The sequence below is a fragment of the Diaporthe batatas genome (genome assembly GCF_019321695.1).
Source record: "Diaporthe batatas strain CRI 302-4 chromosome Unknown Contig00001, whole genome shotgun sequence".
NCBI classification, from domain to species: domain Eukaryota; kingdom Fungi; phylum Ascomycota; class Sordariomycetes; order Diaporthales; family Diaporthaceae; genus Diaporthe; species Diaporthe batatas.
Window position 1 is genome coordinate 3,430,310 of NW_025408548.1, and position 23,806 is coordinate 3,454,115.

At 55.6% G+C, this 23,806-nt stretch overlaps 8 protein-coding genes across 8 annotated transcripts; 3 read left to right on the top strand and 5 right to left on the bottom strand.

Annotated features, from left to right (window-relative positions):
* Nucleotides 1-31: 31 nt before the first annotated feature.
* Nucleotides 32-2,033, top strand: KVR01_000029 (uncharacterized protein; the record flags this gene model as incomplete). The annotated part of the gene is made up of 4 exons (XM_044791998.1): nucleotides 32-488; nucleotides 561-923; nucleotides 988-1,812; nucleotides 1,881-2,033. Exons 1-4 carry the CDS (start codon nucleotides 177-179, stop codon nucleotides 2,031-2,033), a joined length of 1,653 nt encoding a protein of 550 aa, XP_044649978.1. The 5' UTR covers nucleotides 32-176.
* Nucleotides 2,034-3,174: 1,141 nt separating this feature from the next.
* Nucleotides 3,175-4,712, bottom strand: KVR01_000944 (uncharacterized protein). The gene is made up of 2 exons (XM_044782674.1): nucleotides 4,607-4,712; nucleotides 3,175-4,299 (listed from the first exon to the last, which is right to left on the bottom strand). Exons 1-2 carry the CDS (start codon nucleotides 4,649-4,651, stop codon nucleotides 3,424-3,426), a joined length of 921 nt encoding a protein of 306 aa, XP_044650893.1. The 5' UTR covers nucleotides 4,652-4,712; the 3' UTR covers nucleotides 3,175-3,423.
* Nucleotides 4,713-5,297: 585 nt separating this feature from the next.
* On the bottom strand, nucleotides 5,298-6,333 carry KVR01_000511 (uncharacterized protein; the record flags this gene model as incomplete). Its single annotated transcript, XM_044786980.1, has 2 exons — nucleotides 5,298-5,316; nucleotides 5,378-6,333. The coding sequence occupies 2 exons, from the start codon at nucleotides 6,331-6,333 to the stop codon at nucleotides 5,298-5,300; spliced, it is 975 nt and encodes a 324-aa protein (XP_044650460.1).
* Nucleotides 6,334-7,302: 969 nt separating this feature from the next.
* KVR01_000470 (uncharacterized protein) lies at nucleotides 7,303-8,375 on the bottom strand (the record flags this gene model as incomplete). Its single annotated transcript, XM_044792059.1, has 8 exons — nucleotides 7,303-7,474; nucleotides 7,536-7,614; nucleotides 7,686-7,751; nucleotides 7,813-7,927; nucleotides 8,005-8,070; nucleotides 8,140-8,158; nucleotides 8,220-8,260; nucleotides 8,337-8,375. The coding sequence occupies 8 exons, from the start codon at nucleotides 8,373-8,375 to the stop codon at nucleotides 7,303-7,305; spliced, it is 597 nt and encodes a 198-aa protein (XP_044650419.1).
* Nucleotides 8,376-8,902: 527 nt separating this feature from the next.
* Nucleotides 8,903-10,420, top strand: KVR01_000478 (TFIIH/NER complex subunit TFB2; the record flags this gene model as incomplete). The annotated part of the gene is made up of 1 exon (XM_044789373.1): nucleotides 8,903-10,420. One exon carries the CDS (start codon nucleotides 8,903-8,905, stop codon nucleotides 10,418-10,420), a length of 1,518 nt encoding a protein of 505 aa, XP_044650427.1.
* Nucleotides 10,421-10,547: 127 nt separating this feature from the next.
* KVR01_000359 (uncharacterized protein) lies at nucleotides 10,548-12,700 on the bottom strand (the record flags this gene model as incomplete). Its single annotated transcript, XM_044782449.1, has 3 exons — nucleotides 12,396-12,700; nucleotides 11,244-12,267; nucleotides 10,548-10,680 (listed from the first exon to the last, which is right to left on the bottom strand). Exons 1-3 carry the CDS (start codon nucleotides 12,640-12,642, stop codon nucleotides 10,548-10,550), a joined length of 1,404 nt encoding a protein of 467 aa, XP_044650308.1. The 5' UTR covers nucleotides 12,643-12,700.
* Nucleotides 12,701-13,102: 402 nt separating this feature from the next.
* On the top strand, nucleotides 13,103-20,589 carry KVR01_000837 (uncharacterized protein). Its single transcript, XM_044789464.1, has 7 exons — nucleotides 13,103-14,947; nucleotides 15,188-17,264; nucleotides 17,317-17,623; nucleotides 17,751-18,198; nucleotides 18,263-19,286; nucleotides 19,347-19,794; nucleotides 19,858-20,589. Exons 5-7 carry the CDS (start codon nucleotides 19,032-19,034, stop codon nucleotides 20,328-20,330), a joined length of 1,176 nt encoding a protein of 391 aa, XP_044650786.1. The 5' UTR covers nucleotides 13,103-14,947; nucleotides 15,188-17,264; nucleotides 17,317-17,623; nucleotides 17,751-18,198; nucleotides 18,263-19,031; the 3' UTR covers nucleotides 20,331-20,589.
* On the bottom strand, nucleotides 13,214-14,347 carry KVR01_000215 (uncharacterized protein; the record flags this gene model as incomplete). Its single annotated transcript, XM_044794735.1, has 1 exon — nucleotides 13,214-14,347. The coding sequence occupies one exon, from the start codon at nucleotides 14,345-14,347 to the stop codon at nucleotides 13,214-13,216; it is 1,134 nt and encodes a 377-aa protein (XP_044650164.1).
* Nucleotides 20,590-23,806: the final 3,217 nt, after the last annotated feature.

Genomic DNA, 23,806 nt, shown 5'->3' on the forward strand with positions numbered 1-23,806 from the left:
CTAGCCTATAGTTGTATTTCATCTGAAGCATCCAGCTCACTTCCGGGAACGCAACACCGCACATGTGCACGCCAGGTCATCTTGTGCGATCAGTTGAAAAGGGCTAAAATCCACCTACCTACTACCATTCAACATCCAATCGCCGTCTTCAACCCGGCAACATCACGACAGTCAAGATGCATGGAATAACAGATCAAATACTGCATGCGGTGCTTCAACACTGGGCCTCGGCACTAGTTATCATCATTGCCGCATGGCTCCTCCGAAACCGATACCACAACGGACTGAACAAATACCCTGGGCCCTTTCTGGCGTCTCTGACAGACTGGTGGAGGTTTGTGGACGTATGGAACAGGCGGCCAGAGCTCACCCACCTCAAACTCCACGAGAAGCATGGAGACGTCGTACGGCTTGGACCAAACACCTTGTCCTTCGCGGATCCGGCAGCTCTGAAGGCGATATATGGTCTGAACAAAGGCTATGTTAAGGTGAGCACCGTCTGCACCCAAGAGGCCAGCACTTCTAGGAGACGATGGATTGACGATAGTGTTCCTCGACAGTCTGATTTCTATGTTGTGCAACAAGCCGTCGTCAAAGGCCAGTCGCAACCGAGTCTGTTCAGCACCGTCGACAACGACTTCCACCAGCAGTTCCGACGTTGCGTGAACTCGGCCTTTGCCATGTCGGCCCTCGTGCAATACGAGCCGTTTGTTGATAATACCACGAAACTATTCCTCAAGCAGACACAGCGCCTCTTCGCCAACAAATCGGAAGGCTGCGACTTCACTCGCTGGCTTCAGTTCTACGCTTTCGACGTCATCGGCGAAATCACCTACAGCAAACGCCATGGGTTTGTTGAGAAGAACGAGGACATCGACGGAATCGTATCATACCTGACCCAGCTGTTCAATTATGTGGCACCCGTAAGTCCACCAAGGCCCCTGACTGGATCCGTTTGAAGGAGCAACAGACTCACAACCCACCTAGATCGGACAGATTCCCCTCCTAGACCGCCTCTTCTTGAAGAACCCCATCTACCTCAAGCTTGGTGAATGGGGCCTCATCGACGCGACCTTCCCCGTCGCCAAGTTCGCCCGAGCGCGCATGGCCGAGCGCCTGCCCGATCTCAACAGCGAGAAGGGCAACATCCTGCCCACATCAGACAAGAAGAAACCCACGCTTGACTTGCTGTCCAAGTTTCTCGCCGCCCAGGAGACACGCCCCGAATTCATGACGGACGGCCTCGTGCAGACCATGGCGGTGTCGATGGCTTTCGCGGGCTCCGAGACCACCGCCATTAGCCTCGGCGCCACCTTCTACTACCTCCTGCGCAACCCGGCCGCGATGGCAAGGCTTCGGGCCGAGCTGGATGAGGCAGGCCGCAAGGGTGTCTTCCACGACAATGAGACGGGCCTCGTAACCTGGGCTGAGGCGCAGAAGCTTCCATACCTGGATGCGTGCATCAAGGAGGCTTTCCGGGTCCACCCAGCCCCCGGCCTACCCATGGAGCGCATCGTCCCGCCCCAGGGCGCCGAGATTGCCGGCCGTTTCATCCCCGGTGGGACCATCGTGGGCTGCTCCGCGTGGGTATTCCATCGCAATAAGAGAATCTTCGGCGAGGACGCGGACGTGTATAGGCCGGAGAGGTGGCTGGTGGATGAGTCTCTCGACAAGGAGAAGGAGGAGGCCAGGGTCAAAGAGATGACGGGCACCATGCTACAGTTTGGTATGGGTAGCCGGACGTGTATCGGGAAGAACATCAGCCTGCTGGAGATATACAAGCTCGTACCTAGCTTGCTACGGGCTTTTGACGTAAGTCATTCCACTCCATTCCTTTACCTGTTTCCGGCGACAGTCTGCTAACAATGCGACCCGAACAGATTGATTTCCAAGACCCTTCCAAGGACTGGAAGATTACGAACTCGTGGTTCGTCAAGCAGTCAGACTTCTGGACGACGTTCTCGCCAAGGACGATACCGCAACCTGAGGCGGATGCCCTGACAGAAAAGGGGGAACAGGTATCTGCGACTTAGACAAATCCTTCCCGAGGCCAGAGCGCTGGCTACACCATTCTATACGCCACTTGTCGTTGCCGATATACGGCACACGGGTGTGTAAGGAATTATTGAACTGGTTCAGGACTGTACATAACATAGAACTTTTACACACGTAAAATTCATAATATTTACCCTTCAACCACAGACAAACATAGCAAAACCGCTGTCACCCGTCAGATTTCAATCACCGTTCAATTTGCAAATTGAGAACAATGGGCGAACATCCAGCCAAGCACTGACCAGAGCACCATTGAACACTGCTGCAAAGGATTGCAACTGATCCGACTGCCCATGATCTGTAGTACCATTGCATGCCAATATACAACTCAGATGGTTTTTGAAAGCTGGGTGACACCTTGTTTGAACGTTCCATGTATGAATTCCTTTTCTGGTTTACCAAGTTACGCTTGAACCGGAATTTATCAGACACTTTTCAGCACATGGACCCTACTATCCACCTACCATCAAGAACCATAATTGGTCTTTCGATTCAACCGAGAACAATACATCTCAGTGTCATCTCATCACTCATTACATCTCGGCATTTGCCGGACCTTGTTTCTTGCCGAGGTGGCCGGCGTTCGTCCCGCGGGAGCATGCGCGCCCTCGAGAGCTCCCCCGATGATTCCCCTCCAATATGAGGGTGAAAGTGTTACCGATGGCCCGGACGATATCGACGGTATGAATCGACGATGGTTTTGAGTTCCATGAGATGCGGCGAAGTTGCATATGCTTTGGGAATTTCTCTTTCCCGGGTAGTCAGGCCCGAGAGTGTACCCACCTCGTCCTGTGGCTGGGAAATACTTTCCTCCCATGTGCCGTCGGTACATACGTGCTCCACCGGGAAAGGAGACTGGCGCGATCTGGGCATAATTCACAGGGATAAGAGCTGGACATCCGTGATGATGGGCTCATCCCTGGTACGGGTCGGGCCGTGGAAGCATGTCGTCGGCGCGGGAAGTGCAAGTTGGTGTCTGCGTGGCTCCCAGGTGCTCGATGAGTTTCTGTTGTCGTCTTTTCAGCCGCAGCTGCCATTGAGAAACAGGAAGTCTTTCTTCTTTCTTCTTGAAACACTGATTTGACCCCAGGATATCCGTAAGTAATTTGATATAAGCCATGATAGAAATCAATCACATTCTCAGACCGGAAAATCATGGCTTGCGCCATGCTTAGGTGGTTTCGTTTCCGATCCCCATACGTACAGACTGCAAGTGGCGTCTTGGTACAGTGGTAAACGCCCAAGACACAGCGCTTTTTGTTTAAAAAAGACCACAATGCCAATAAAAGTGCAAAGAGCATACTATACGTCCGTGGGCAGATGGCCTCAGCCTCCCGGGTCGTGACATCTGGACGCACTGCTTCATGCCTAATCCTTGACCAGCTCATATCCATAGTGCCAGCCCTTGCCCTTTATATCCTCCCTCACCTTGTAGTTCTCTTCTGCGATCCTCAAGACATCCAAGTCCACCTCAGCGTAGACGGTGCCATCCTCGTCCAGGCCAAGCTCCTTACCACCCTCATTCTTGACCTTGCCCACAATCGGCAGCGCGACCTGGCTGCACCCGCCCTTGTTACAAAAGACCACAGCGGCCGTGTTCTCAAACGCGCGGCACACGACAGCCGAGTCAAGAAAGACCTTCTCGCTGTCCGGGTTGAGCGCGAGCCCGGCCTCGTCGACGTCCGTGATCAGCCAGAACGAAGGGACGATGACGACCTGCGCGCCGTCGGCGATGAGCGCGCGGAAGGCCTCCGGGAAGGCCAGGTCCCAGCACACGAGCAGGCCCGCGCGCACGGGGGACCCGTCGGCGTTGCGCAGCGGCGTGTCGAAGGCGGCGTGGGGCTCGTGGCGCCCGGGCTTCAGGTGCGGCCGCTCAGGGTGCCACAGGTTCTTCTTCTGGTAGCTGCCCGCCAGCTCGCCCGTCCCCGCCGAGATGAAGTACGCCATGTTGCGCAGCCCCTTGCCGCCGTCCCTGGCTGTTGGCTGCGGCTGCGGCGGCGGCGGCGGCGGCGCGTCTGAGGTGCAGATCGTGCCCGGGACTATGCTTATGTTCAGCTCGCGGGCGAGGGCCTGGTACCGAGGCAGGTAGGTCTCTGATTCTGCGCAGGAGGCGATGAAGTCTGGGTGGTCCGGTACCCAGGAGGTGAGATGGTACTCTGGGAGCACGGCGACGTGACAGCCATTTTCGGCGGCTTTGCGTATCTCTGATTCTGCTTTTTTGAAGTTTGCTGCCGGGTCGACTGGCTGAGGCCGGGGTCAACGATTGGCAAGGGAATAAGTGAGAGCGTGGGAGGGAGGGGGGGGGTGAGTGAGCAGAATAGTGGAATCAATTGATGAGATAAAGGTAAGTCCACAGGTGACTGCCCGTCCAAGAGGGATGTTTAAATGGCTAAGCTGTACCAGCTCGAGCCAAATGGACAAGAAGCAGTGACGAGCCGGCCCTTTTCTATGAAGATGATCAAGATTACCAAGATGGGAGAGACGATAAAGCTCGTCGAAGAGGTGACGCAACTGACTGACCGACTAACTGACTAACCGACTAATAACTGACCTTGGGTTGCATCTGAATCAGCGCAAATTTGTAGGCGGGTGCCATCTTGAAAAACCCGTCGGTGAGAGCACCGACTGTGAGGAATTGGGGTGCTGGTCTAATGCCGTAAATGGCTTCATCGAAAGGGATATCCGCAAGTTTTCACGGCGAGTTATCCTGACGTAGAGCGATCATCGGTGCCGGGCCGGCGAGAGGTGGAGAACCGGGCCATCTTTCGCGTCCGGCCAGCCTCTGCTGCGCAAAGCGCGCTTGGGTCTCTCTCAACAGCCCGTTGTTTGCTACTAGGAAACGCACCCGGGCTGAACAGAACCAGTTAAGCCTGTTCAAGTCTCGACTGAGAAAGCTTAACTCGTCGTATCAGGGCTTCGGGAGTCTAGCAGTGGCTTTATAGTGACTGATCACCAAGACCTGTCTAGTCGTTGCAACCCATTAGGCCACTTCTCGGGTAGGCCGGCAATGTCCGCACAAAGTCCATAGGTTCACGGGCTACAGTCCCTCCATGTCGGAGGACGTTGTGGCCCTCAAGCGCGGCTGACCAGGGCATGTCACTGCAAAAGAGAGCGACGAGGTTGGAGTTCATATGTTTCTTGATTTTGAATTTTTACTTCTTTCTAGTGGGTGGCTCGTCCTTGATATCTAACCTAGGGAACCGTAGATACTACCTAACAAGCCCTCTGCGCTTGGGAGCAGATTAGAGGATGGTGCCGAAACTGTTACAAAGTTAGCACATGGCCGAGCCCCACCACTGCGAATAGACGATAGATTGCTTACCCGAAAGTCCTCTTGATGCTGTGGACGTAGTAGTTCTGCCAGTTCTCCTTGGTGACCTCCTCCTGGCCCACTGGCACACCGGTCCAGTTGACGCGCATGACCGTCACCGAGTCCACATCGTTCTGGTCGAACTCAATCTCCAGTTTCGAGAAGTGTCCTGCTGGCCACTGCTCCAGCCTCCAGCTCTGCACGATCTTGGTGGGCTCGCTCAGCTCCAGGTACTCGCCGTGCACATTACCCCCGAACAGCTCGAACTTGCCGCCCTTCTTGGCGCCCTCAAAGACCTTTGGGGGCGCACGCGTAAAGGCCGCGATCCGCTGAGGGTCGGTGAAAGTCTTGTACAGCTCCTCTGCGGTCGTGCGGAACTCCTCGCTGTCGTTCACGGTGGTGGTGTTGACAACAGCGCCCTTGCTCGACTTGACGGTGGTCGAGGCTGGTTCCGGGGCGGAGGGCTTGGGCTGGAACTTGGGAGTCGAGAAGCCGCTGGAAGGATTGGACCCAGGCGCGTGCTGGATGTCCTTGCCGTGCTCGGCAATCAGGGCAGAAGGCAGCTTGACAAACTGCTGTCGCAGCTGAGGGACGAGCTTGGAGCGGATGAGATCCTTGACCGGCTGCTTCTCTTTCGACTCGGAGTAGACGTCGACGTCGAACACAAACTCGTCCTCCTCTGTGTCGTGTGCAACCTCGGGCACGGTGATGGTGCCGGACACATCGTCTGCCTCCGGGGCGGAGCCGGAGAACTCGAGGACCAGCTTCACGTCGTAGATTGTGATGACCTTGCCCTTGCGCTGGCTAACGTCGACATCACCGTCGCAGGTGATGACCTTGCTAATCTTGACCTTTGAGCCCCCGTCCTCCACCTCGGTCTTGGTCAGGTTCTCGGTGAACCAGGCTCTTGTCCACTCCGAGACATCCTTGTTGACCCAGTGCCAGTTGTTCGGGTTGTGAAGGACCATTTTGGGTGTGGCTACCTAGGTAGGAGGACGGCTTCAGCGGCGAAAAGGGCGGGTTGGAGGGTTCAAGTCTGCTTTGGCGGGGCAATGTCAGTCAAAGTTGCCATGGCCTCGGTAACGTGTCGTAAAGTGCCAATTGGGAGAGCGTCGTTCAGAAATGAAGTATATTCAAGAGCTTGATCATCAAAGGGAGAGAGTACAAAAAACCCCTATGACTGGTGCCAGCTATAAATCTCATCACGTTGACGTGGTAACAGCGGTGGCTGTGGTGATTGCGGTGGGAGAAAGCGGCGGCGGGGGCACACGTACCTTGGAGTCCCAGAGCGGGTTGTGTGAGAAGGCTGAGCGGATGCAATTTGATGGCAGTGGTTCAGTGGTTCGCAAGGGCTGATCAGTGAGAGGTAGTCAAAGATATGGGAGGATGGGTGGGTGGTGTGGTGGTAGCAGTATTGTTGGTGGTGAGCAGGGAGGCCGGAACGGCGTGGAAGAAATCCAAGCGATTCCATTTTGTTCTGCGAGCTCTGAGGCTGCCACTGTCAGCTGCAAGCTTGCAAGGCGGACCCCACCCGGGCGCCCGGTCCCTTGCTTGCAATTGGGCTGTGGCCCCGGGTCGGTGCTGTCTCGACTTGAGGCTCTTCAGCCTCGCCCTGTCGAGACCTCATCCCGTTTCCATATTGGCCTTGACACGACAAAATGTCCTAGCCGGCGCGTCGTGAGGGTGGTTTTCTCCCAGGAAAGTAATTGTGGTTGTGATGGGAAGGAAAATTCTGTGCACTTGAAATTTTAAGCGACTCCAATCCCCGCTAAATATTGGATCCACCCGTTGTGCTGGCCTCAGGCGCCAAAAGTACCAAGTACCGAGTAGCAGCACGGAAGCAGCGTCGGCTCCTGACCTGAACGAGGCCTGTCCGGTCCGAGAATCAGGATACAAAACGGAACGGATGCCCTAGAGGAGCCTGTCTTTGCATTGGCCTAATACTGAGAGGACTTGTCTCCGTTTTGTTCACTGGGGTCCAATAACCCCTGCTCATCCTGCTCTCCGTGCCCTTGCCCTTGCCCGTTGGCATCCACGGAAGGCCCTGACAAGTCCCAGGCTGGGAGACTATAGGGCGTCACTTGATCTTGACGCGCCTTCTCGATGTACCTAGCAGGACCAGATCAGTCTTGTGGTCAGAACAGCGCAGGCTGGTTGCGGAGGGTCTCACTTGGTATGGCTTCCTCTCGCAAACAAGTCTCCCTTTGCGTTGAAGAACTTGATATGTGTGTATGCCAGGGTCTTCCCCACTGTTGTCATTGTGTCAGTACTACCTAGGTAGATGGTCTTAAGTCTGGGTGGAGGATCCCGTGACACTCACTCTTCTCGCATTCAGCAATAACACGGATCTTGTCGCCTGCCCTGCCACCGGCAGCCAAGTAGGAAACTGGACAGTCTGGGTTAGCCAGCCCTTCCAGGATACAGCACCATAGTGAAACAGTCCGCACCATTCAGGTCCGTCGAGACACCCGTAGAGTACAGTCCCATCGATGCCACGGCAAGAGAGCCGCCGAGATCAACCATGCTGGCGATGGTTCCACCGTGCAGGATTCTCAACCGGTTCTGGGGGTTGGCGTCAGCACCATGGGCCTCAGCTGTTCAAGCTGGCTTGTTTGGGTCGCTCTTGGCCCTTCACTCACCGTGTGCTGCTTATGGAGATGGAGATCAAATGTGACCTTGCCAATACCGGCAGCAACGACACGTAGCTGTAATCACCACCGCCGTGAGCATGCGACCCGTCCAACACAGAGACACCACACCTCGAGCGCTCTCACGTTGTTTTTCCCTAGCAGCCTGTGTGGATTGTCAGTCTTGCCAGTATTTCCTATGTGTCCGGGGGAGAATCATCACATACGTTGGCTCCAGGCCAGATGTCTGCATGAAGTTCCTCAGAACCTAGAAAGACGCGGATGCACCGAATGTCAGTCACCTAGGCTGGCTATGTAGCTGTGTCCGACGTCGAGGGACTGACCCTCGGAACAAATTCCTCAGCCTTCAAAAATTTCGACATGATCAAGTTGCCAAGGAGATGTCTAGCGTAAGGATATGAGAAGGGAGGAAATCTAAAAGCGGCCCTGGATGTGTTTAGGTTCGTCGTCCATTGAGTGGTATGAGAGTCTGCTGTCTGCTGGCCATCCTGGGAGGGAGGCCCAGGCGCCACAGGAGCCGTCTTATCGCTAGCCTTGGAGGGGACAACCCCTGCACATAGTCTTGATAGTCTAAGCCCGCGCCGTAGTCCGTAGTTGACGTTGCTTGACTGGTGCATTTCAAAGTCAGGCCCCCAAACACGCAGCACCGTCCTTCGACCACCACGAGCCGCGTCCTCCTCGCCACACCACCCAGCAGACCTGCTCGCAGTCGGTTTGGGCAGTGCCATCGGGAGGTCACGCTGACCATCCATCCAGATCCCTCCCTGCCCGAGAAATGCGATAAACACTGCGACCTGGCTTTGACCCCCAGCGGCACTGACTGGCCGAGGCAGACGCCGTCGAGCCTCCTCCTCCCTCACCTCACCCGTCCTCGCACGCTTGGCCCACCATGTCCGCGGCGCCCTCCCTCACCCTCTCCGACTACCTGGAGAAGCTCTCCGGCGCCGTCTTCCGGAGGCTCTACCTGCAGCCCTCCACCGCCTTTGCCATCTTCCGGCGCATGCTGCCCAACCTTGCCAAGACCTTCGTCATGGCCATCCTGTACATGCCCACGCCCCTCCTGCTCGACGACCTCGACACCTGGGTCAAGCCCGACGCCAAGAAGGACCGTGACCACGCCCTCGGCATCCTGCGCCGCCTGCACATAGTGTCCATCTCCATGGCCGTCAAGGACAAGCCCCAGGAGATGGCCCTGACCACCAACTTCAAGAACTCCCTGCGCCTTGCCCTCGAGGGCGGCGGCGAGCACCAGAGCTTCGGCGTGCCCAGTTCCCTCCCGGTGCCCGGCCACGTCGACATTGCGTTCCTCGACAAGTACGCGCGCAAGAAGTGGGACGACATACTGCACTTTGTGGTGAACAGCGTTGCGATGGGGGGTGGCGAAAACATGTCGGGGTCCGGGCCCAAGGCTTCCGTCAAGGATCTGCTAGTGGCAGGCCGCCTGGTCGAGCGGAGGGGGCTGGGAAGCGTGGGGATCACACAGTCAGGCTTCACGTTTCTGCTACAGGAGGCGAATGCTCAGGTGTGGACGCTGCTGCTGCAGTGGTTGGAGGCCGCTGACCAGGCGCGCAAGGAGGCCGAGCAGGCCGGCAGGGAGTCCAAGCTCGACAGCGTCGACATGCTAAGCTTCCTGTTCATGCTTGCCAGCTTGGAGCTAGGAAGGGCTTATGACACAAATGCGCTGACTGAGAAACGTCAGAACATGCTTCCGAACCTGGTGGACTTTGGCCTCGTCTACATCGACACGGCCAACCACCACCAGTACTTCCCAACCCGGCTGGCCACGACCCTTACGAGCGGAGCCTCGGCACTGCGCAGCGTATCATCGGGCTTTGACGCCGCCATAGCCGCCGGCCACGGGGAGGGTGGCGGCGGCGGCGGCGGCGGTGGCGGTGGTGGTGGAGAGGGCGGGCAGCACAAGGGCTTCATCATCGTGGAGACCAACTACCGCATCTACGCATACACGACGTCCCCGCTGCAGATCTGTGTGCTCTCGCTCTTCTGCCACCTCCGGCACCGCTTCTCGGGCATGGTGACGGGCCGGCTGACCCGCGACTCGATCCGCAAGGCCATCAGCTACGGCATCACGGCGGACCAGATCGTGTCGTACCTGGCGACGCACGCACACGAGCAGATGCACCGCGTCGCGCAGCTCAACACAAAGCCCGTGCTGCCGCCCACGGTGGTGGACCAGATCCGCCTCTGGCAGCTCGAGAACGAGCGCATGCGCGCCACACCCGGCTTCCTTTTCAAGGACTTCGACTCCAAGGCCGAGTACGACGCCCTGTCGCGCTACGCCGAGGAGATCGGCGTCCTGGTCTGGCGCAGCGACGCCCGCCAGATCTTCTTCGCCAGCAAGGTCGAGCAGCTGGCTGACTACCTGAGGCTGTGGAAGAAGGCGAACTAGGATTCCGCTTTCTCAACTCCCGGCCTGATTTTCGGCAGCGGCTGTGACGACTTGCAGTCAAGGGTCACCATAATCTCGGAGACGCGACGTCCTGGTGTCTTTCGGCCTGTGATATACGGTAAAACTGTCAGGGGCGTGCTGCAGATGTGACATGTGACGGGGTTCTCCGAGCCAGGTTGAGCACTGCTTGGAGATGATCCTGAGGCTGATGGGATGCTCTCAGTCTTGAATATGATGGCCTAGTCACGGCTTGATCATACCTGGTCCTTTCAAACAGGTCCAAACCAAAGATTCACCGGCCGGCGTTCAGGGCTACAAAAAAGATAGGTGGGCTACATGGTCCAAGGGAAAAGGCGTTAGGGCGGATACCCGGTAGAGCCAACGATGCTGTTTTCCTACCTACATTGCTGTAGGTGACCCACAAGCGGTCGCGGCGCATCACAAGTTATCACCAAGAAATCATCACTTGACTATTCTCTCTACGCTCTTACAATGCTATGTCCGAGTGATTTTCCCTCGTCTGTGTCAACAATTTTGCATCCTGGGATAATCTTCCATCTCTGTCTGCCGCAAATGGCAATAGCCTAAAAATATACCAGTTCCCACAAACAGCAGGAAGTCCCCCCTGTAAATTCGAGTTCCAGCCAGCCCGACGCAGCAGTAGCAATGTTCTCCGAGCAAGGTGTGAGGAGCCGATGGTCTTCTTCTGAGACATGTGAGGGGCGTCATGTCTCCTTCGCTCTTCGTCAGCCCCATTTCAAAAGCATCGTCTCCCACTTCACACGCTTATTAGTACATACTCGCCCTCTTTCCGATCCTTCGCACCCCCATCCGTGAGATATACGAGCCCAAGTTGCGGTCACCCATAGTACCACCTTTCGGGAGGAGCTTCGGGCGGCGTTCCTTGCGCGCAAAGTCCTGCTGGAAGGCAAACAGGCTCCTCCGGGCTTCTTCAGTTGCACAGTAAGCCTCAAGGTGGATGAAAACCCGCCTGCATCGCTCATCGTCATCCAGCAGCAACTTAGCATCTGCAACACACGCTTCAGAGCTCTGGACCTCGTCCATATGGCCGTTGAGGCCACCGCCGCCCCCCATCTGTTGAAGTATGGCGGCCGAGGTGGCGGACGGCGGAAGGCGGGCGTCGAAACGGGTGTATTGGGATTCTTGCGGAATACTTGGCTGCATCTTCTTCTTTAAGGCTGTACTGCGGTCTGATTTAGCTCCAAGCAGGCTTTGCAGATTGTTGGGGGTAAGACATTCGGCCAGAAACTTGTCATGCAACGAAGTGAAGCGGCCGCTCCAGTACGCTGAAGGCTGATCGGTATAGATGCAGCAAGGATCCCGAGTGAGGTGCAGATCCATCTTGTGTGAGCCCAGAGACACTCGGCCACTCTTTGAGATTGGGAGGCGAGAGGAAGTTGGCGTCTTGGAACGTGAAGTATCAGCTGTTATGGCCGGGGCGAGAGAAGCTGAGGACCCATTCGATGAAGCAGTGTTCCGACGACTGGAGGCCAAGCTAGATCTGGAAAAAGATGCTGTAATTCCGGAAAAGACGTTGAATGTGCGTGATTTGGACAACTGTCGTGGCGTCGAGTCTTCAAGAGCGCCGACAATGGGAGTGGGTGGCCGCTTAGATTCAGGCTTCACGTCCTTGCGGCCTCCAGACACCACCTCACCAAAAATATAATTGCCGGAAATCTTGGAAGTGGTGACAGGACGGGACGGTAAAATCACTCTGCCATTGTGCTGGACGGGTCCGATCGGGGCGCTGATGACGGGCCGCTTCCTGAACGGCAACCGAGGCGCCGGGAGAAGTGAGGAACGGCGTCGTCTGTCCATGCCGTGAGCTTGGCGAATAAGTCACTAGCTATTTTGTGGAGACGTTTGAATGCGCCTGAAATATTTCTGTGCACCAGAACAAAAAAGACGAGAAGGATGGCGCGGAAGACAGCCAGCCAAAAGGGAATCAAGACACGGACGGAGTCGAGGAAGGGCCTGTGGAGCTCGGAGACAAGCAGATAGGTGCACCTGAGGCTCTGAATGAAAGCTTTCACAGTCTGAATAATGCTCTCCTTCAAGGTGAAATTGAGGAAGCCAAGGATTTGTCTGACATCGGCCGGGGCGCCGTAGTTGAAGTCGCGGTTCACGTCGGAGGCTGAATTTCCTGACGCACAGTTGATACGAGAAGGATCGAATTTGGCCCGACCAGTATCTGTAGTCATGATGAGGAGGAGCGTAAGACGTTGTTGCGCTGTGGGATTGTCGTGGAGTCTAGTGGCGTTTACTGGTGATGTTGGGGGGTTTTGTCGAAACAAGACGTGGTGGTGATGGGAGCTGGAGGGGCGAGGTGATGATCGAGGGCGCCAGCTCATTCAAAGACGACCACAAGGTGCAGTAAGCGTGTGCTTGCCCACCTGGTTGACACGGTAACTGGCTCTAGGGGAAAGCGCAATCGGTGGTCTGTCTACCTGGCAGCCCATCTGGCAGCTATGCCTTGTGACGACAGAGTCGCGAGGCAGTCAGCGTGACGCGCTCCTGCCTAAATACCCCCAAGACCCCTGAGCGTAGAAGCAACGGTAACGGTGGGCGTTGAAGCTGCTGCTCACAGACATCGATTATCCCCATAGAATTCATGTGCATATAATCGCATGTCTGTGGCCTGGTCCTGGTCAACTTCAAAGATGTTGGCAGTACAGTCGATCACTCTATCATGCATTTAATTCTACCGAGTAACCACACCATCATCCAAAAATTCTAATGCAGGCCCTATTTTCCGGCAGTCTTATGCACCGTCTAATCCCACCCGTCGACCTTGAATCTGAAGGTCATGTCTCCTTTGCCTCTCTCTATGACGTTGCCGTTTGGATCCCACAGTGCCCTCTCGGTATAAGTCACATTCCCATCCCAATCCACCAGCACTATCGTCTGCCTCTGCGTTCCGTACATGCCCGTGGCGAAACCCATGGTTTGAGGGTCTGGCCGTTGGGCTCCGACCACCTTGGACAGGCTTTCTTGCATCTCGGGGTCGGCATGGTTGCTCTCACTCGTTCCTTTGCCTGCCGCTTTCACCATGTCGTCCTGATGCTTCGAGTCGCCTATCGGGGGGATGAATATGGACTCCTTGAGCTCCCCCAGATGCTCCTCTAGGCTCTTCCCTGGGTGGGTTGGCAGGGTGTTCTGGTCCAAGACCCAGAACAGTCTCTCCCGCAGCTCGTCCTCGCCCATGCCCTTCTCGACCGCCTCGCCGACGACCCGGTTGACCAGCGATTTTCCGTTCTTCACCTTGGGCCACTCCACAGGGTCATCGAATGCGGCATTGCTGAGCCCAACCGTCTCACCTCTCTTGCCCACAACCCATGGGATCTGACCAGGGTGCTCGGCACGATTTGACAGGATCGCCATGGGCTCCAACCCGTCTTCACCCTCGCCCTTTCTCCGTCTCAACCTGCCACAGATGAGCGAAAAGCCGCCGACACCATGACAGCCGCCGCTTGCCATGACTGTCTCCACATAGTCGCGCACGCTGCGGTCTGCTGAGTTCTCGAGCCACGAAGTGACCATGGCCCCCCGGCTCTTCTGGCCGCTGACGGGCTGGCCCAGCCTGCCGGGGTCCAGCTCGCGGTAGTTGGTAAGCACCGAGAAGTGGCCCGACTTTGTGATTCCGAGCCATGTGCCCCTCTCAGCACGCTGCAGATCCCGGGACGAGAGAATATGCTGCATCTCTTCTGGTTCGGCATCCGGGGCGTGGCCGTTGACGCCGTGCTGCTGCCATGACACATCGGGGGTGGGCGTCCTGGAGGGCTGGCGGGAGGCTCGCGTGGTCCACCAGTGCGGCCGCGATGTCGGGCGGAGGATGAACTCGTCCCGGTTGTCGATGACGATGAGCGCATACTTTGGGTGCGCGGTGGTAAGAAGGACAATACACATGGTGTCTCTGGCGGGCTGCCGCTGGGGCGATTGCAGTCAAGATTCCTAGAGGGCGCACAGAGGTTGGGCTTGCTGGTGGGCTCGCTGGTGGTCTTGCTGGTGGTCTCTGCTGCACATTGTGCGCCTTTCAAGGAGGCTATGAGGTCACGCCAGCACATGCAGCGTCTGACCGGTAACTCGACGCCAAGCAGGCCCGACGCACGGGATCTTACGGAGCAGGGTTGCGGCGCAGATGCCAGGGAACTGACAGAAGGGCAAACCAAGAATCAGGCCATCTACCCCGTAGACAATTCTTGGGAATGCCACAGCCAGGCCATGGCATCGAGCCTGCGAGCACGCATTGAGCACGCAGTAAGACAGACGGTCGGTGCCGGCAGTCGCTGGCTGTGCTGCTGCTGTGCTGCTGCTGTGGTATACCAGCCAGGTGATTGCGACTGCCACTAGCCAGCCGCCAAACGACCTCAGCATACTACTAATCATGACATGCCTTGCCACGTCCCCGTCGCATGATCTTGCAGCCTTCAATCGCCAACCCTCTTGCACCGGCAGATACGACTGGGGATTCTTGCGACCAGTCGTGCCCTGTCAGTCTGGATTGTGGTCAGTCATCCAGTCATTCATTCCTTCACATGCTCAACGCTCTGCACCTTGGAAGACAACGCCCTCGCAGGCTGGCCTCGCCTTGGCGTCCAACTGGCATGGCAAGCATGGGCACCAAGGGCGACCCATCACAATTGCCCCGCACGGTCCCCTCTCTCGTCTACTTCCACGCACTCGCCCGGGTAAAACGCGGCAACCGTGACGCTGACGTTGACGTTGATGCTGGTGTTGACGTTGCAGGACCACTGCCGGAAGGAGCTGCACCCTCACTCGAATCCGGTCTGTCGGGGCTTCTTCGTAGCACGTCTGGATGCTGTGGGCTGCCTGGGGCCGCGGCTGATGGCCTCCCTGCCCCGGCAGGATTCAGTGGTTCCCCGTGGATGGGGCAGGGTCCACACGTCGAGATTATCACCCTGCCTCGATCACACGGGGTTTTGGTCTCTCGAAAAGTACTCGAGTGGGCTGGACACGGCGTCACCATCGCTGCTCCTGGCCCGACTGCGCACCCGTCATCGTACACTTGTGGATAAAGATAACACATTCTCGCACCGCCTGGTGGGGTTTCGCCATCCTTTGCTTTCAGAGTTCCCCTGGCCATGGCGCAACGTCCCAGGCACGCAAGGCACGCTACGTGCATACCCAGCCATGTACTGTGCTTCATTGCATCACATCTGTCGACAAAGCGCCACCACCTTTGTCCCACTCGATCCGGCACGCGCGTCTGCCATGTTTCCGTCGGGGCTGGTCAGCTGGTCCAGCGGCGTGACGTTCCTACAGTGAGGTGAGTATGCATGTACAGCCATCTCTGGTGAGCCTGGTGAGCCGTCGGCAATCGGCACCAGTCGCCCTTCGCCTCTCGCGAGCATATCCTACGCTGCACCTCGTCACATTGCAATCGCGGGGTCGCAGAGTCGCAACCGATCCCACAGGAGCATCCACTGTCGGAGGTCTGGAGCCCGGTCTGGAGCGCACGGCCGTGCTGTTTGTCTCTGAACCTTCGCGCAGAGCACCATTGGAGCAGTGAGCCCGCAGTGAGCCCGCAGTGAGCCGGTGCTTGCCCACGCAGTTGGGTTCTGGGCCCTCGACTTTAGCCTGCCAAGCTGCTTCCCAACCCACGCCTGTGGGAGCCACGCCCGGCACGATGCCACCTCCCTGCTCCCAGCAGCGGCGTCGCAACCGGCAGAGCGAGTGCCACAGGTAGCAAAATCTCCGGTCTGCGAGGCCAACACGGTCCTGGCCGTGCACGTGTTTACATGGGCGCACAGGATGAAAGGACTGCCGGATCCCACTCATTCATTATATGACGCCCGAGCAGCCCAAGGTCATCAGGGACCGCCCCGTGGTCCGCGCTTGCACCAGGCACCTGGCACCAGGCAGCAAGTCCCTGCGTCTCCGCCAGAGCCCGGCTCGAAAGCGGAGCCCGGAATATTTCAAGACGACCGCCAGCACCCCACAAGTATGGTGATGAGCCCGGGGCTGCCGGATAAAAGGGGCACGGGATCCCTTTTCGGTCTAGCTGCACGGCCCGACTCGGTGACTGATCGCCGCCCTCAGTCTCACGACGTGCCTAGCTCTGCTAATAGTTCGGTCGGAAACATGGCCCAACTGAACCAACATTACGAGGCCAGGGAGACAGCGAGGCAGGGAGCCAGGGAGGGGAGGGGCGAAATTGTTTTGCCGGTGCTCCAAGGCCCACCAAACCTGCCTGCTAGCCGTGCAGATTTTGGTAAGCGATGTCACAGTATTTCTAAGCCCGGTCGTCGTCCTGCTGGGGGACCTATTCGGGCCCCTGATCTTCAGTGAAGCCCGGTCGCCAGCAAGGCCGGCCTTCCAGTTTCGAAACGCCATGAGGCGGCGATGTCACGAGATCCACGTGGCTTCAGAAACTCAAGCAACGTTGTTGGGGGCACAAGTCGGGGGCACTTACCCGAGTCGGAAGGTTTTTCGTAAAACGCGCATCTGCACGCAGATTCCTGAGCGATGGCGTTTTTTTGGCGTCGGCATATTTGTGAGGTCACCGTTGGGCAAGTATGCGGCTGTCAAGCACCGATACTCTGTCGATGCTACCCAACAAGGCACTGCGCACCAGGTTGGCGGACATGACTATTGTCGCCGAACCTGCAGCTGAAGGTTGAGTTCACCCTCCACCCTGCGGCCGACGTGTTTCAAAATTGCATCTCGAAGATCATCCACGAGGGCTCCGCTTGGCCGGAATGCCTAGGAGTCTAGGTCCCATCGTGCAGCGCACAGCAACGTCGCTTAGGTTTCCAGAGCCCCCCTCGAGTTCGAAGTGTTGACCCCCACCTGGCTGTTGTCTGTGAGACATTTCCGAACCACTGGTAACTCTTGAGCAACCTAACAACTTCGAGGCTAACCCCTAGGCCTCCGTGCGACACTGCGACCCTTTATCTTCAACAGAGGCAGAAAACGGCGCTCGTGCCCAAATGTAGGGCTGCCGACAAGGGCACAACAAGTACATCTCCCAACCGAAAGCTTCTGCCGCTATTGGGATTTTCATGCTCACCGACGGGACGAAGCCACCGTAAATATGCAGGGGTTTCACCCCACCGGCTCTATCATCCCACCGTGACAACGCCTCACTCTGCGGTGGTCTTTGTGGCGCGCAACAGACTTGTGACTCGTGATGATATTGCTCATGCAGGTATATTGTACACGGTAGGTATACTCCGTATGGTAGGCCGGAGGGCATATGGCCCTCGAAGATATCGCCCCAGAGAGCACACCCAGCCGGCCAGCGGCCGGCCAGCTGCCCGCGCAAGCTCTGACCCAGTTCCATCCGCAGACGGACCCGACGACCAGTTCAGATTCGCGAGCATGGATCCCTCCTCATCAAGGCTTGGGGACGATCCTGTCAGGCCGGGACACCCCGACGAAAGGCTAGGGTTGGGCAGTGATATACTCCTCGCGCGGCAAACTCAAAGACGATCAGCTAAGAATCCAATCTCAGCCGACGGCGCATTATTGCTTCAGGCGCGGTTGTGCAAGCAGCCGGCCGCTGTCAAAGCAGATGAGGGTTGGCGATCAAGATTACGTTTCCAAGGGTTGGCAGTTGCCGACGTTCCAACTGGATCTGCACCCCCAGCTGAGGCTACTGCAATAGCAACGAGCCTTCACACGCCAAACGCATCACCAAGCGGAGGAGGGCCATGTGCGGTATAGATCTAGCGCAGGTTCCGGGCCATGTCCCGGGTCCGGATAAGAACCCATCGCACTAATCCCGAAGCCGTTCAGTCAGTTTCCCCAGCAGGCCTGGCAGGCCAGGAAGGCCCAGCTAAACGTCAATGCGACCAGCAGGCTGGGCTCAAACGACCGAGGTCCAAATGCTACTCTGTCCAAAGATCGTCGCCCCTCACTGGAGAGAGAGCAAGTCACATCGTAACCCTGGGTGGTTATTCCCGCCGAAGCGGAAGACCCCGTTTTTCTCACCAGACCATGGAGCCTCCAAGCCCACCCTCCACTCTGATGTGAAGACCGCCACACTGGCAGACGGGGTGTTCTCCATGCCGCCCAGATCACAGAGCTCCCTCCGCTCCGGTGACACTGCATCATGCACAGCTTGTCCGAACCTGCTCGGCCGATGTGATGTATGCCCTTGTCCTCGCCGGGTGCTGCTGCGTATTCTCTTGATATTTCGCAAATCTTATGGCTGCCCGGCATGGATATGTTACCCTAACTAGCAGGGCATCAGGGGTACGGTAGTAGGCTAGGTCCCAGTCTAGAAGCACTGTCAAGGATCAAGGGCGAGTGTTTGATGAACCTGTAAGCTTCTAATATGCGCTAGGCTCAACACCGCAGACTCGGTAAGTGGACTTTTCCTTGCCCCCAGCCTTTAACTGGCCACCCCCTAGTGTTGCCTCCTAGTACGGCCTGTCTACAGCCTTCGACTTTTATATCAACCATCGACCTCAACGAAATCGACCGTGTACGCAAGGAGGAGGAAAGGGAAGACCAAAGACCACCAAAGACAATCACCGGCAAGGAATGGCGACCACGAGGTCGCTCTAAACAACAAAGCATTCTCCATCCTACCAGTCCGCCGCCTCTGATCAATCCTCACGCCACCATGGCCATCGAAAACCGCGGGCCGGTACTGTCAGCGGTGGCCATCTTTCTTGTGACGATGGCCACCACCTCATTCGTCTTGAGGGCTTATGTGCGCGCGTTCATGGTGAGGGCATTTGGTGTGGACGATTGGTTTATGCTGTTTGCTACGATAACGTTCATTCTCTTTGTCACGTCCGTAAACATCGGAGTGCACTACGGGACGGGTCGCCACTTTGCAGACCTCGAGCTATCTGATTTCAAAGATGCCATGCAGGTGAGTATCTCTGATTTCACGATATATATCTTCTCGCAACTGACTCGGCTGTCTCCACAGTTTTGGTATTATTGCTACATCTGGTACTGCTGGACCATGATCTTCTCCAAGATCTCTATTGGAATCTTCCTTCTGCGCATCATCGTCGAGCGCATCCAGGTCTGGTTCATCTACATGGCCCTCACCATCAACGTCTTGACCGGAATGGTGTTTTTCTTTGTCACCACGCTCCAGTGCCAGCCTGTGTCGTATTTCTGGAACAAGGACCAACCCGGCAAATGCATTCAAATTGATATCATCATCGGCCTGACCTACCTCTACTCGAGCCTCAACATCATTGTCGACTTCACATTCGCTATACTGCCCATCTTCATTGTCCGCAAGCTCAACATGAAGCGGAGGATGAAGGTTGCCATCATGCCGCTGCTCAGCATGGGCTGCATCGCGAGTTCCGCAGTGGTTGTCCGGCTTGCATACGTTGAGACATTTAGGAACCCCGACTTCCTGTGTAAGTCTAAACCACCTCACAGTCACATCATCGTAACGCTCCGTGCTAACGAAGCCAATGTAGTTGCCACAGTCGACATTGCCATCTGGTCTACCGTCGAGTGCGGCCTGGCCGTCTCAGCGGGAAGCCTGGCATGTATCAGGCCGCTGTTCAAGGTCATCATGCACCGCCTCGGTCTGTCGACCGAATCATACTTGCCACCATCAAAGGGGCTCAACGGAAACGTGTCGGGCCGGGGCGCACAGCAGCCGCCGCCGACCATCGGCTCGTCAAACAAGGCGCTGCGCCGCAGCAGCGACATCTTTCACATGGGGACGCTATTCACGCGCGTAGATAAAGACGAGGAGGCAGTCCTCGACGACAAGGAATCAACAACTAAACTTGTTCAGGGCGGAGGCATCGTCAAGACCAGTACAGTCCGGGTCAAGATCGAGCCGATGGTGACCAATGGGTCCGGGTCCGGGTCAGAGCGTGGGGGCTCAAGTAAGGAGGACCTACGGATGTTCAAGGGACACATGACCCGCAGTCCTGTGTGATTGGCGCTTTGAATGGAGCAAGGCCGCCGCTTCTGTAACAACAATATGACTTATTATGTACTACTATCACGTATGCTCGAACATCACACATGAGGCTGGGTCTGTGGGTCTGGAGTCATGGGGTTTATTAACGTTGACCTTAAATTCTAATAGCCAAATTCTATATGTGCAATCTGGAACGAGACTGTTGCAGCTTGGTTGACATGAGCGACATTTGGTCACGGATTCAGCGCGTATTCAGTGACATGTCGTCGGAAGCCGCGTCATCTGCACAGCATAAACGGTACTGATCCTATCGCTTCATGCATAATAGTTGCAGCCAAACATATACCTAGTTACTTACTTAGTACCTAGGCATGTAAGTAGTCTGCCTCTATAGCTGGCTCCCGTCCCCAATTATAGACCCTAAAATCTTACGAGGCAGTCCGTAATGTGACTTGGATAGTATAAATAATGAGCATGTATTCTTGCACATCAGTTTATCCTTTCTGTCCTCAATTCTCATCAATATGGTGACGACTGGGAGGAGGGTCGCACTCCTTCGATGCGCGGGCTCTTGCCCAGAGCGCGACAAGCCAACGCCGCGTGGAACGCTGCACGTCACCCTCATTTGAAACAGGACGCATTCACTGCGATGACCAGCCCTTCATGCGAAATTGGCCAATACTTCCCTTGTGCCGCCGTTGCTGGGATTCCGGGAGGGTGTAGTGCGTGAAACGTGACTCGTGAGGCATGCGGCTGGAATAGGCAAGGCCTCTTGGCTGCTTCCGTGGTTCGCCTCAACTATGTCCTATGTAGTGCGGGTGTGCACGCACGCGGTACGGTACAAACGACTGGGGTCTACTGATGTTATGTGCAATTCCAGAAAGACGGTTTGTCGGTGTAGCAATTACGGGGCATCTCCCCGGCTTCATGACCATTTTCTTACACGGGCACTGCAGTTGTGACAATTGGGTCGCGGCCACATGAGCACACCAAAGATCTTTGCGAACCTTGGAAGACAGTAATGTTAACAACAGTGCTCGCTCAATGTTTGCCCTAACGTGAATCTTGTTTACTTTGAGAAGTCCCCCCAGACGTGTATTTCAGCTCACGTGGCGTAGCTACGTGGTGTACCAGGCATCACCAGTTGCAACAGTGCTAGCGCAAAACGGGCACTTTATGGGTTCTGAGCCTTTCTTCCTCTATGCCCGGAATTGGACAATGGACCACTCAGTTACATCAACTGCGATCCGTCATTTTTCAGCGCCAAGAATAACCACTACCAGCTTGTTGCGCTCCATACCCACGTGGGCACTGACTCGACCACGTCTCCATCCGGTAGCGGGATCACCGGGTCAGCCCGTATTAGGCTCCTTACGATCGTTACGAGACCTTTACAGGTGTACTAGTAGGTTATATTTCTCAATGCCTGCCTTGATCCACTTTTAGCGCAATGTGCCAAGCCAGTGTCATAAAGCTCTCAACATATCTTCCAAGGCTACCACGAGGCTGGAACGCGTTGACGCCCTCTCGATCATACGGTTGCCATGCCGAGGTTGACGGATGGAGACAACATGAAAACGATCCCTTCATTTTTCAGGGCTGGACTGGTTCCATCTAGGCTGCCCGCTACTGGGAAAATGATGGCAATTATTGCTTATTGGTTGATCTGAGGTCTTGATGCGCTCGAATGCCGCGGGATTAGCTAGATGCTAGCAGTCTTTAGGGACCAGGTCACTCGCTTTTGTTGACATCTCAGGCTCCAAATAGCATCTTTTCCAAGCATCACTACACACGGACAAATGTATGGACTATGACTTCGTGAATTGAATGTGTTTCCTACGGCCATTCACTGCCTGAGGCCTTCTTGTGGTGATACATGGTAATGATGTTATCATCCATGCAGTAGCTGGGCAACATAGAAGCAGACATTCACCCAAGAGATCCATTATAAGTCGAGTATGATTGTTACTCCCTAATCGCAAAAGTTTGAGCAGCCCGTTCGTTAGTTCAACATCCAACATAGGGTCTGCTCAAGTGCCAGACCGGAAAATACTTAGCTAGGCCACGAGTCAGCACTCATCCACGCCTCGGAAATTACTATCACCTTGATTAATGGATCTACCGGGGCTACTCCACTGAGAACCGTATTCCACAACATGTTGCATAGTAAGTATTACTGCATGCTGGGCTGAAATCGGGCCATCGCAAGAATAGCATGGCACAGCTGACCATGGAATTGCAAGCTCTGTGTTGCTTGAAAACCCTTTGCAAACAGCTTCTTCCCTCTTGTCTCACTAGTGCGCCTACGAGGACCACAAATGCCAGACAACAGCGCTATCGAAGTGTCCGGTCTGAAATTGGGGGGGCGAGGGGTGGCTTCAGACCAGCCATGTAGTTGGGAGTAGGGCAATGGTGAGTCTCTTCATGTCCTCTCTGGAAGTTTGGTCTATAATCTGCTACTTTGCTAATCCTACGGCATAACTGGCGATGAGTGACTGCTTTGCTGGCTATTAGCTCTTGGGCTGCTTGTGTCGACGATCAGCGGCGTGTCCTGAAGTCGGGAGCGATGCCTCCTAGCCTTGTCTGTACGGCACAGGGCTGAGGCCACGTGCCTGCAGACGTGTTGTATTCTCTCTGTGCTGTTATTGGCATTTTAAACACTAGGTTTTCAGCGTTTATCACTGTATGATGGCGCCATGTACGTTTTGTATGTATGGGAATTGGAAACAAAACCACTTACTAGTAGATACACTAGGTATTACTTAAAATTCTGAGTAAGACTTAAGAGTTTCGCCTCTCGTATGTCCCTGCCGTAACATAAGGTACCTGAAGGATGTTGAGATCTTGCTGTCTGGAACTCCATCATTCTTGAACTTACATACCTAGGTAGGGTACTTTGTAGAACACATGGGCTTAAATATTATTATGTTGTTATTACACCTGTGTCCAAGTTGAATGCCGACGTGATGGGTAACTAGCTCGAGTCGATACCTGAGTACACTTGCCACCCTCTACCTAGCCTGAGGTACTTGATTTAGCGATCCGCAGTCATTGCCTAGCACTGTGTGCATCAGTCATTGGTGGACAAGAAAGCATGATTTGTTAAGCTCAAACCTAGCGTTGGATTGCTATCATGAAGCATCGATGACTATAACACTTAGGTACTTACTGTTATTGAAGAAACCTTTCCAGACCACACCCGACATCAATTGGTGAGTTCCTTTTTACCACCAAAACTTTCATTGCGAAGAATTCTAGGCTCATATAGACACCCACAAGGTGTAGGCGAGTGGTCATCGGCCTCGAGCACCAACAATGCTAGGTTTGCTGATATCCTAATAACACGAGAACTTGGTATAGACCGTACTTCTTTAAGATGTCAGGACTTTGACTTACTACTATAGTCTCATAGATGTTTGAGGAGCAGACGCCCATGGCATTTCGATGATTGACCAAAATGTTTCAAGTCCGGAAGCGTTCTCAGTGCACAG

Excerpts from the sequence above, each read along its gene's own strand:
- KVR01_000837 (XM_044789464.1), top strand. The coding sequence starts at position 19,032 with ATGGCCATCGAAAACCGCGGGCCGGTACTGTCAGCGGTGGCCATCTTT. Across the intron at positions 19,287-19,346 it reads ATTTCAAAGATGCCATGCAG|TTTTGGTATTATTGCTACAT; the intron begins GTGAGTATCTCT and ends CTGTCTCCACAG. Across the intron at positions 19,795-19,857 it reads TAGGAACCCCGACTTCCTGT|TTGCCACAGTCGACATTGCC; the intron begins GTAAGTCTAAAC and ends AAGCCAATGTAG.
- KVR01_000944 (XM_044782674.1), bottom strand. The coding sequence starts at position 4,651 with ATGGCACCCGCCTACAAATTTGCGCTGATTCAGATGCAACCCAAG. Across the intron at positions 4,300-4,606 it reads TGATTCAGATGCAACCCAAG|CCAGTCGACCCGGCAGCAAA; the intron begins GTCAGTTATTAG and ends CCCCGGCCTCAG.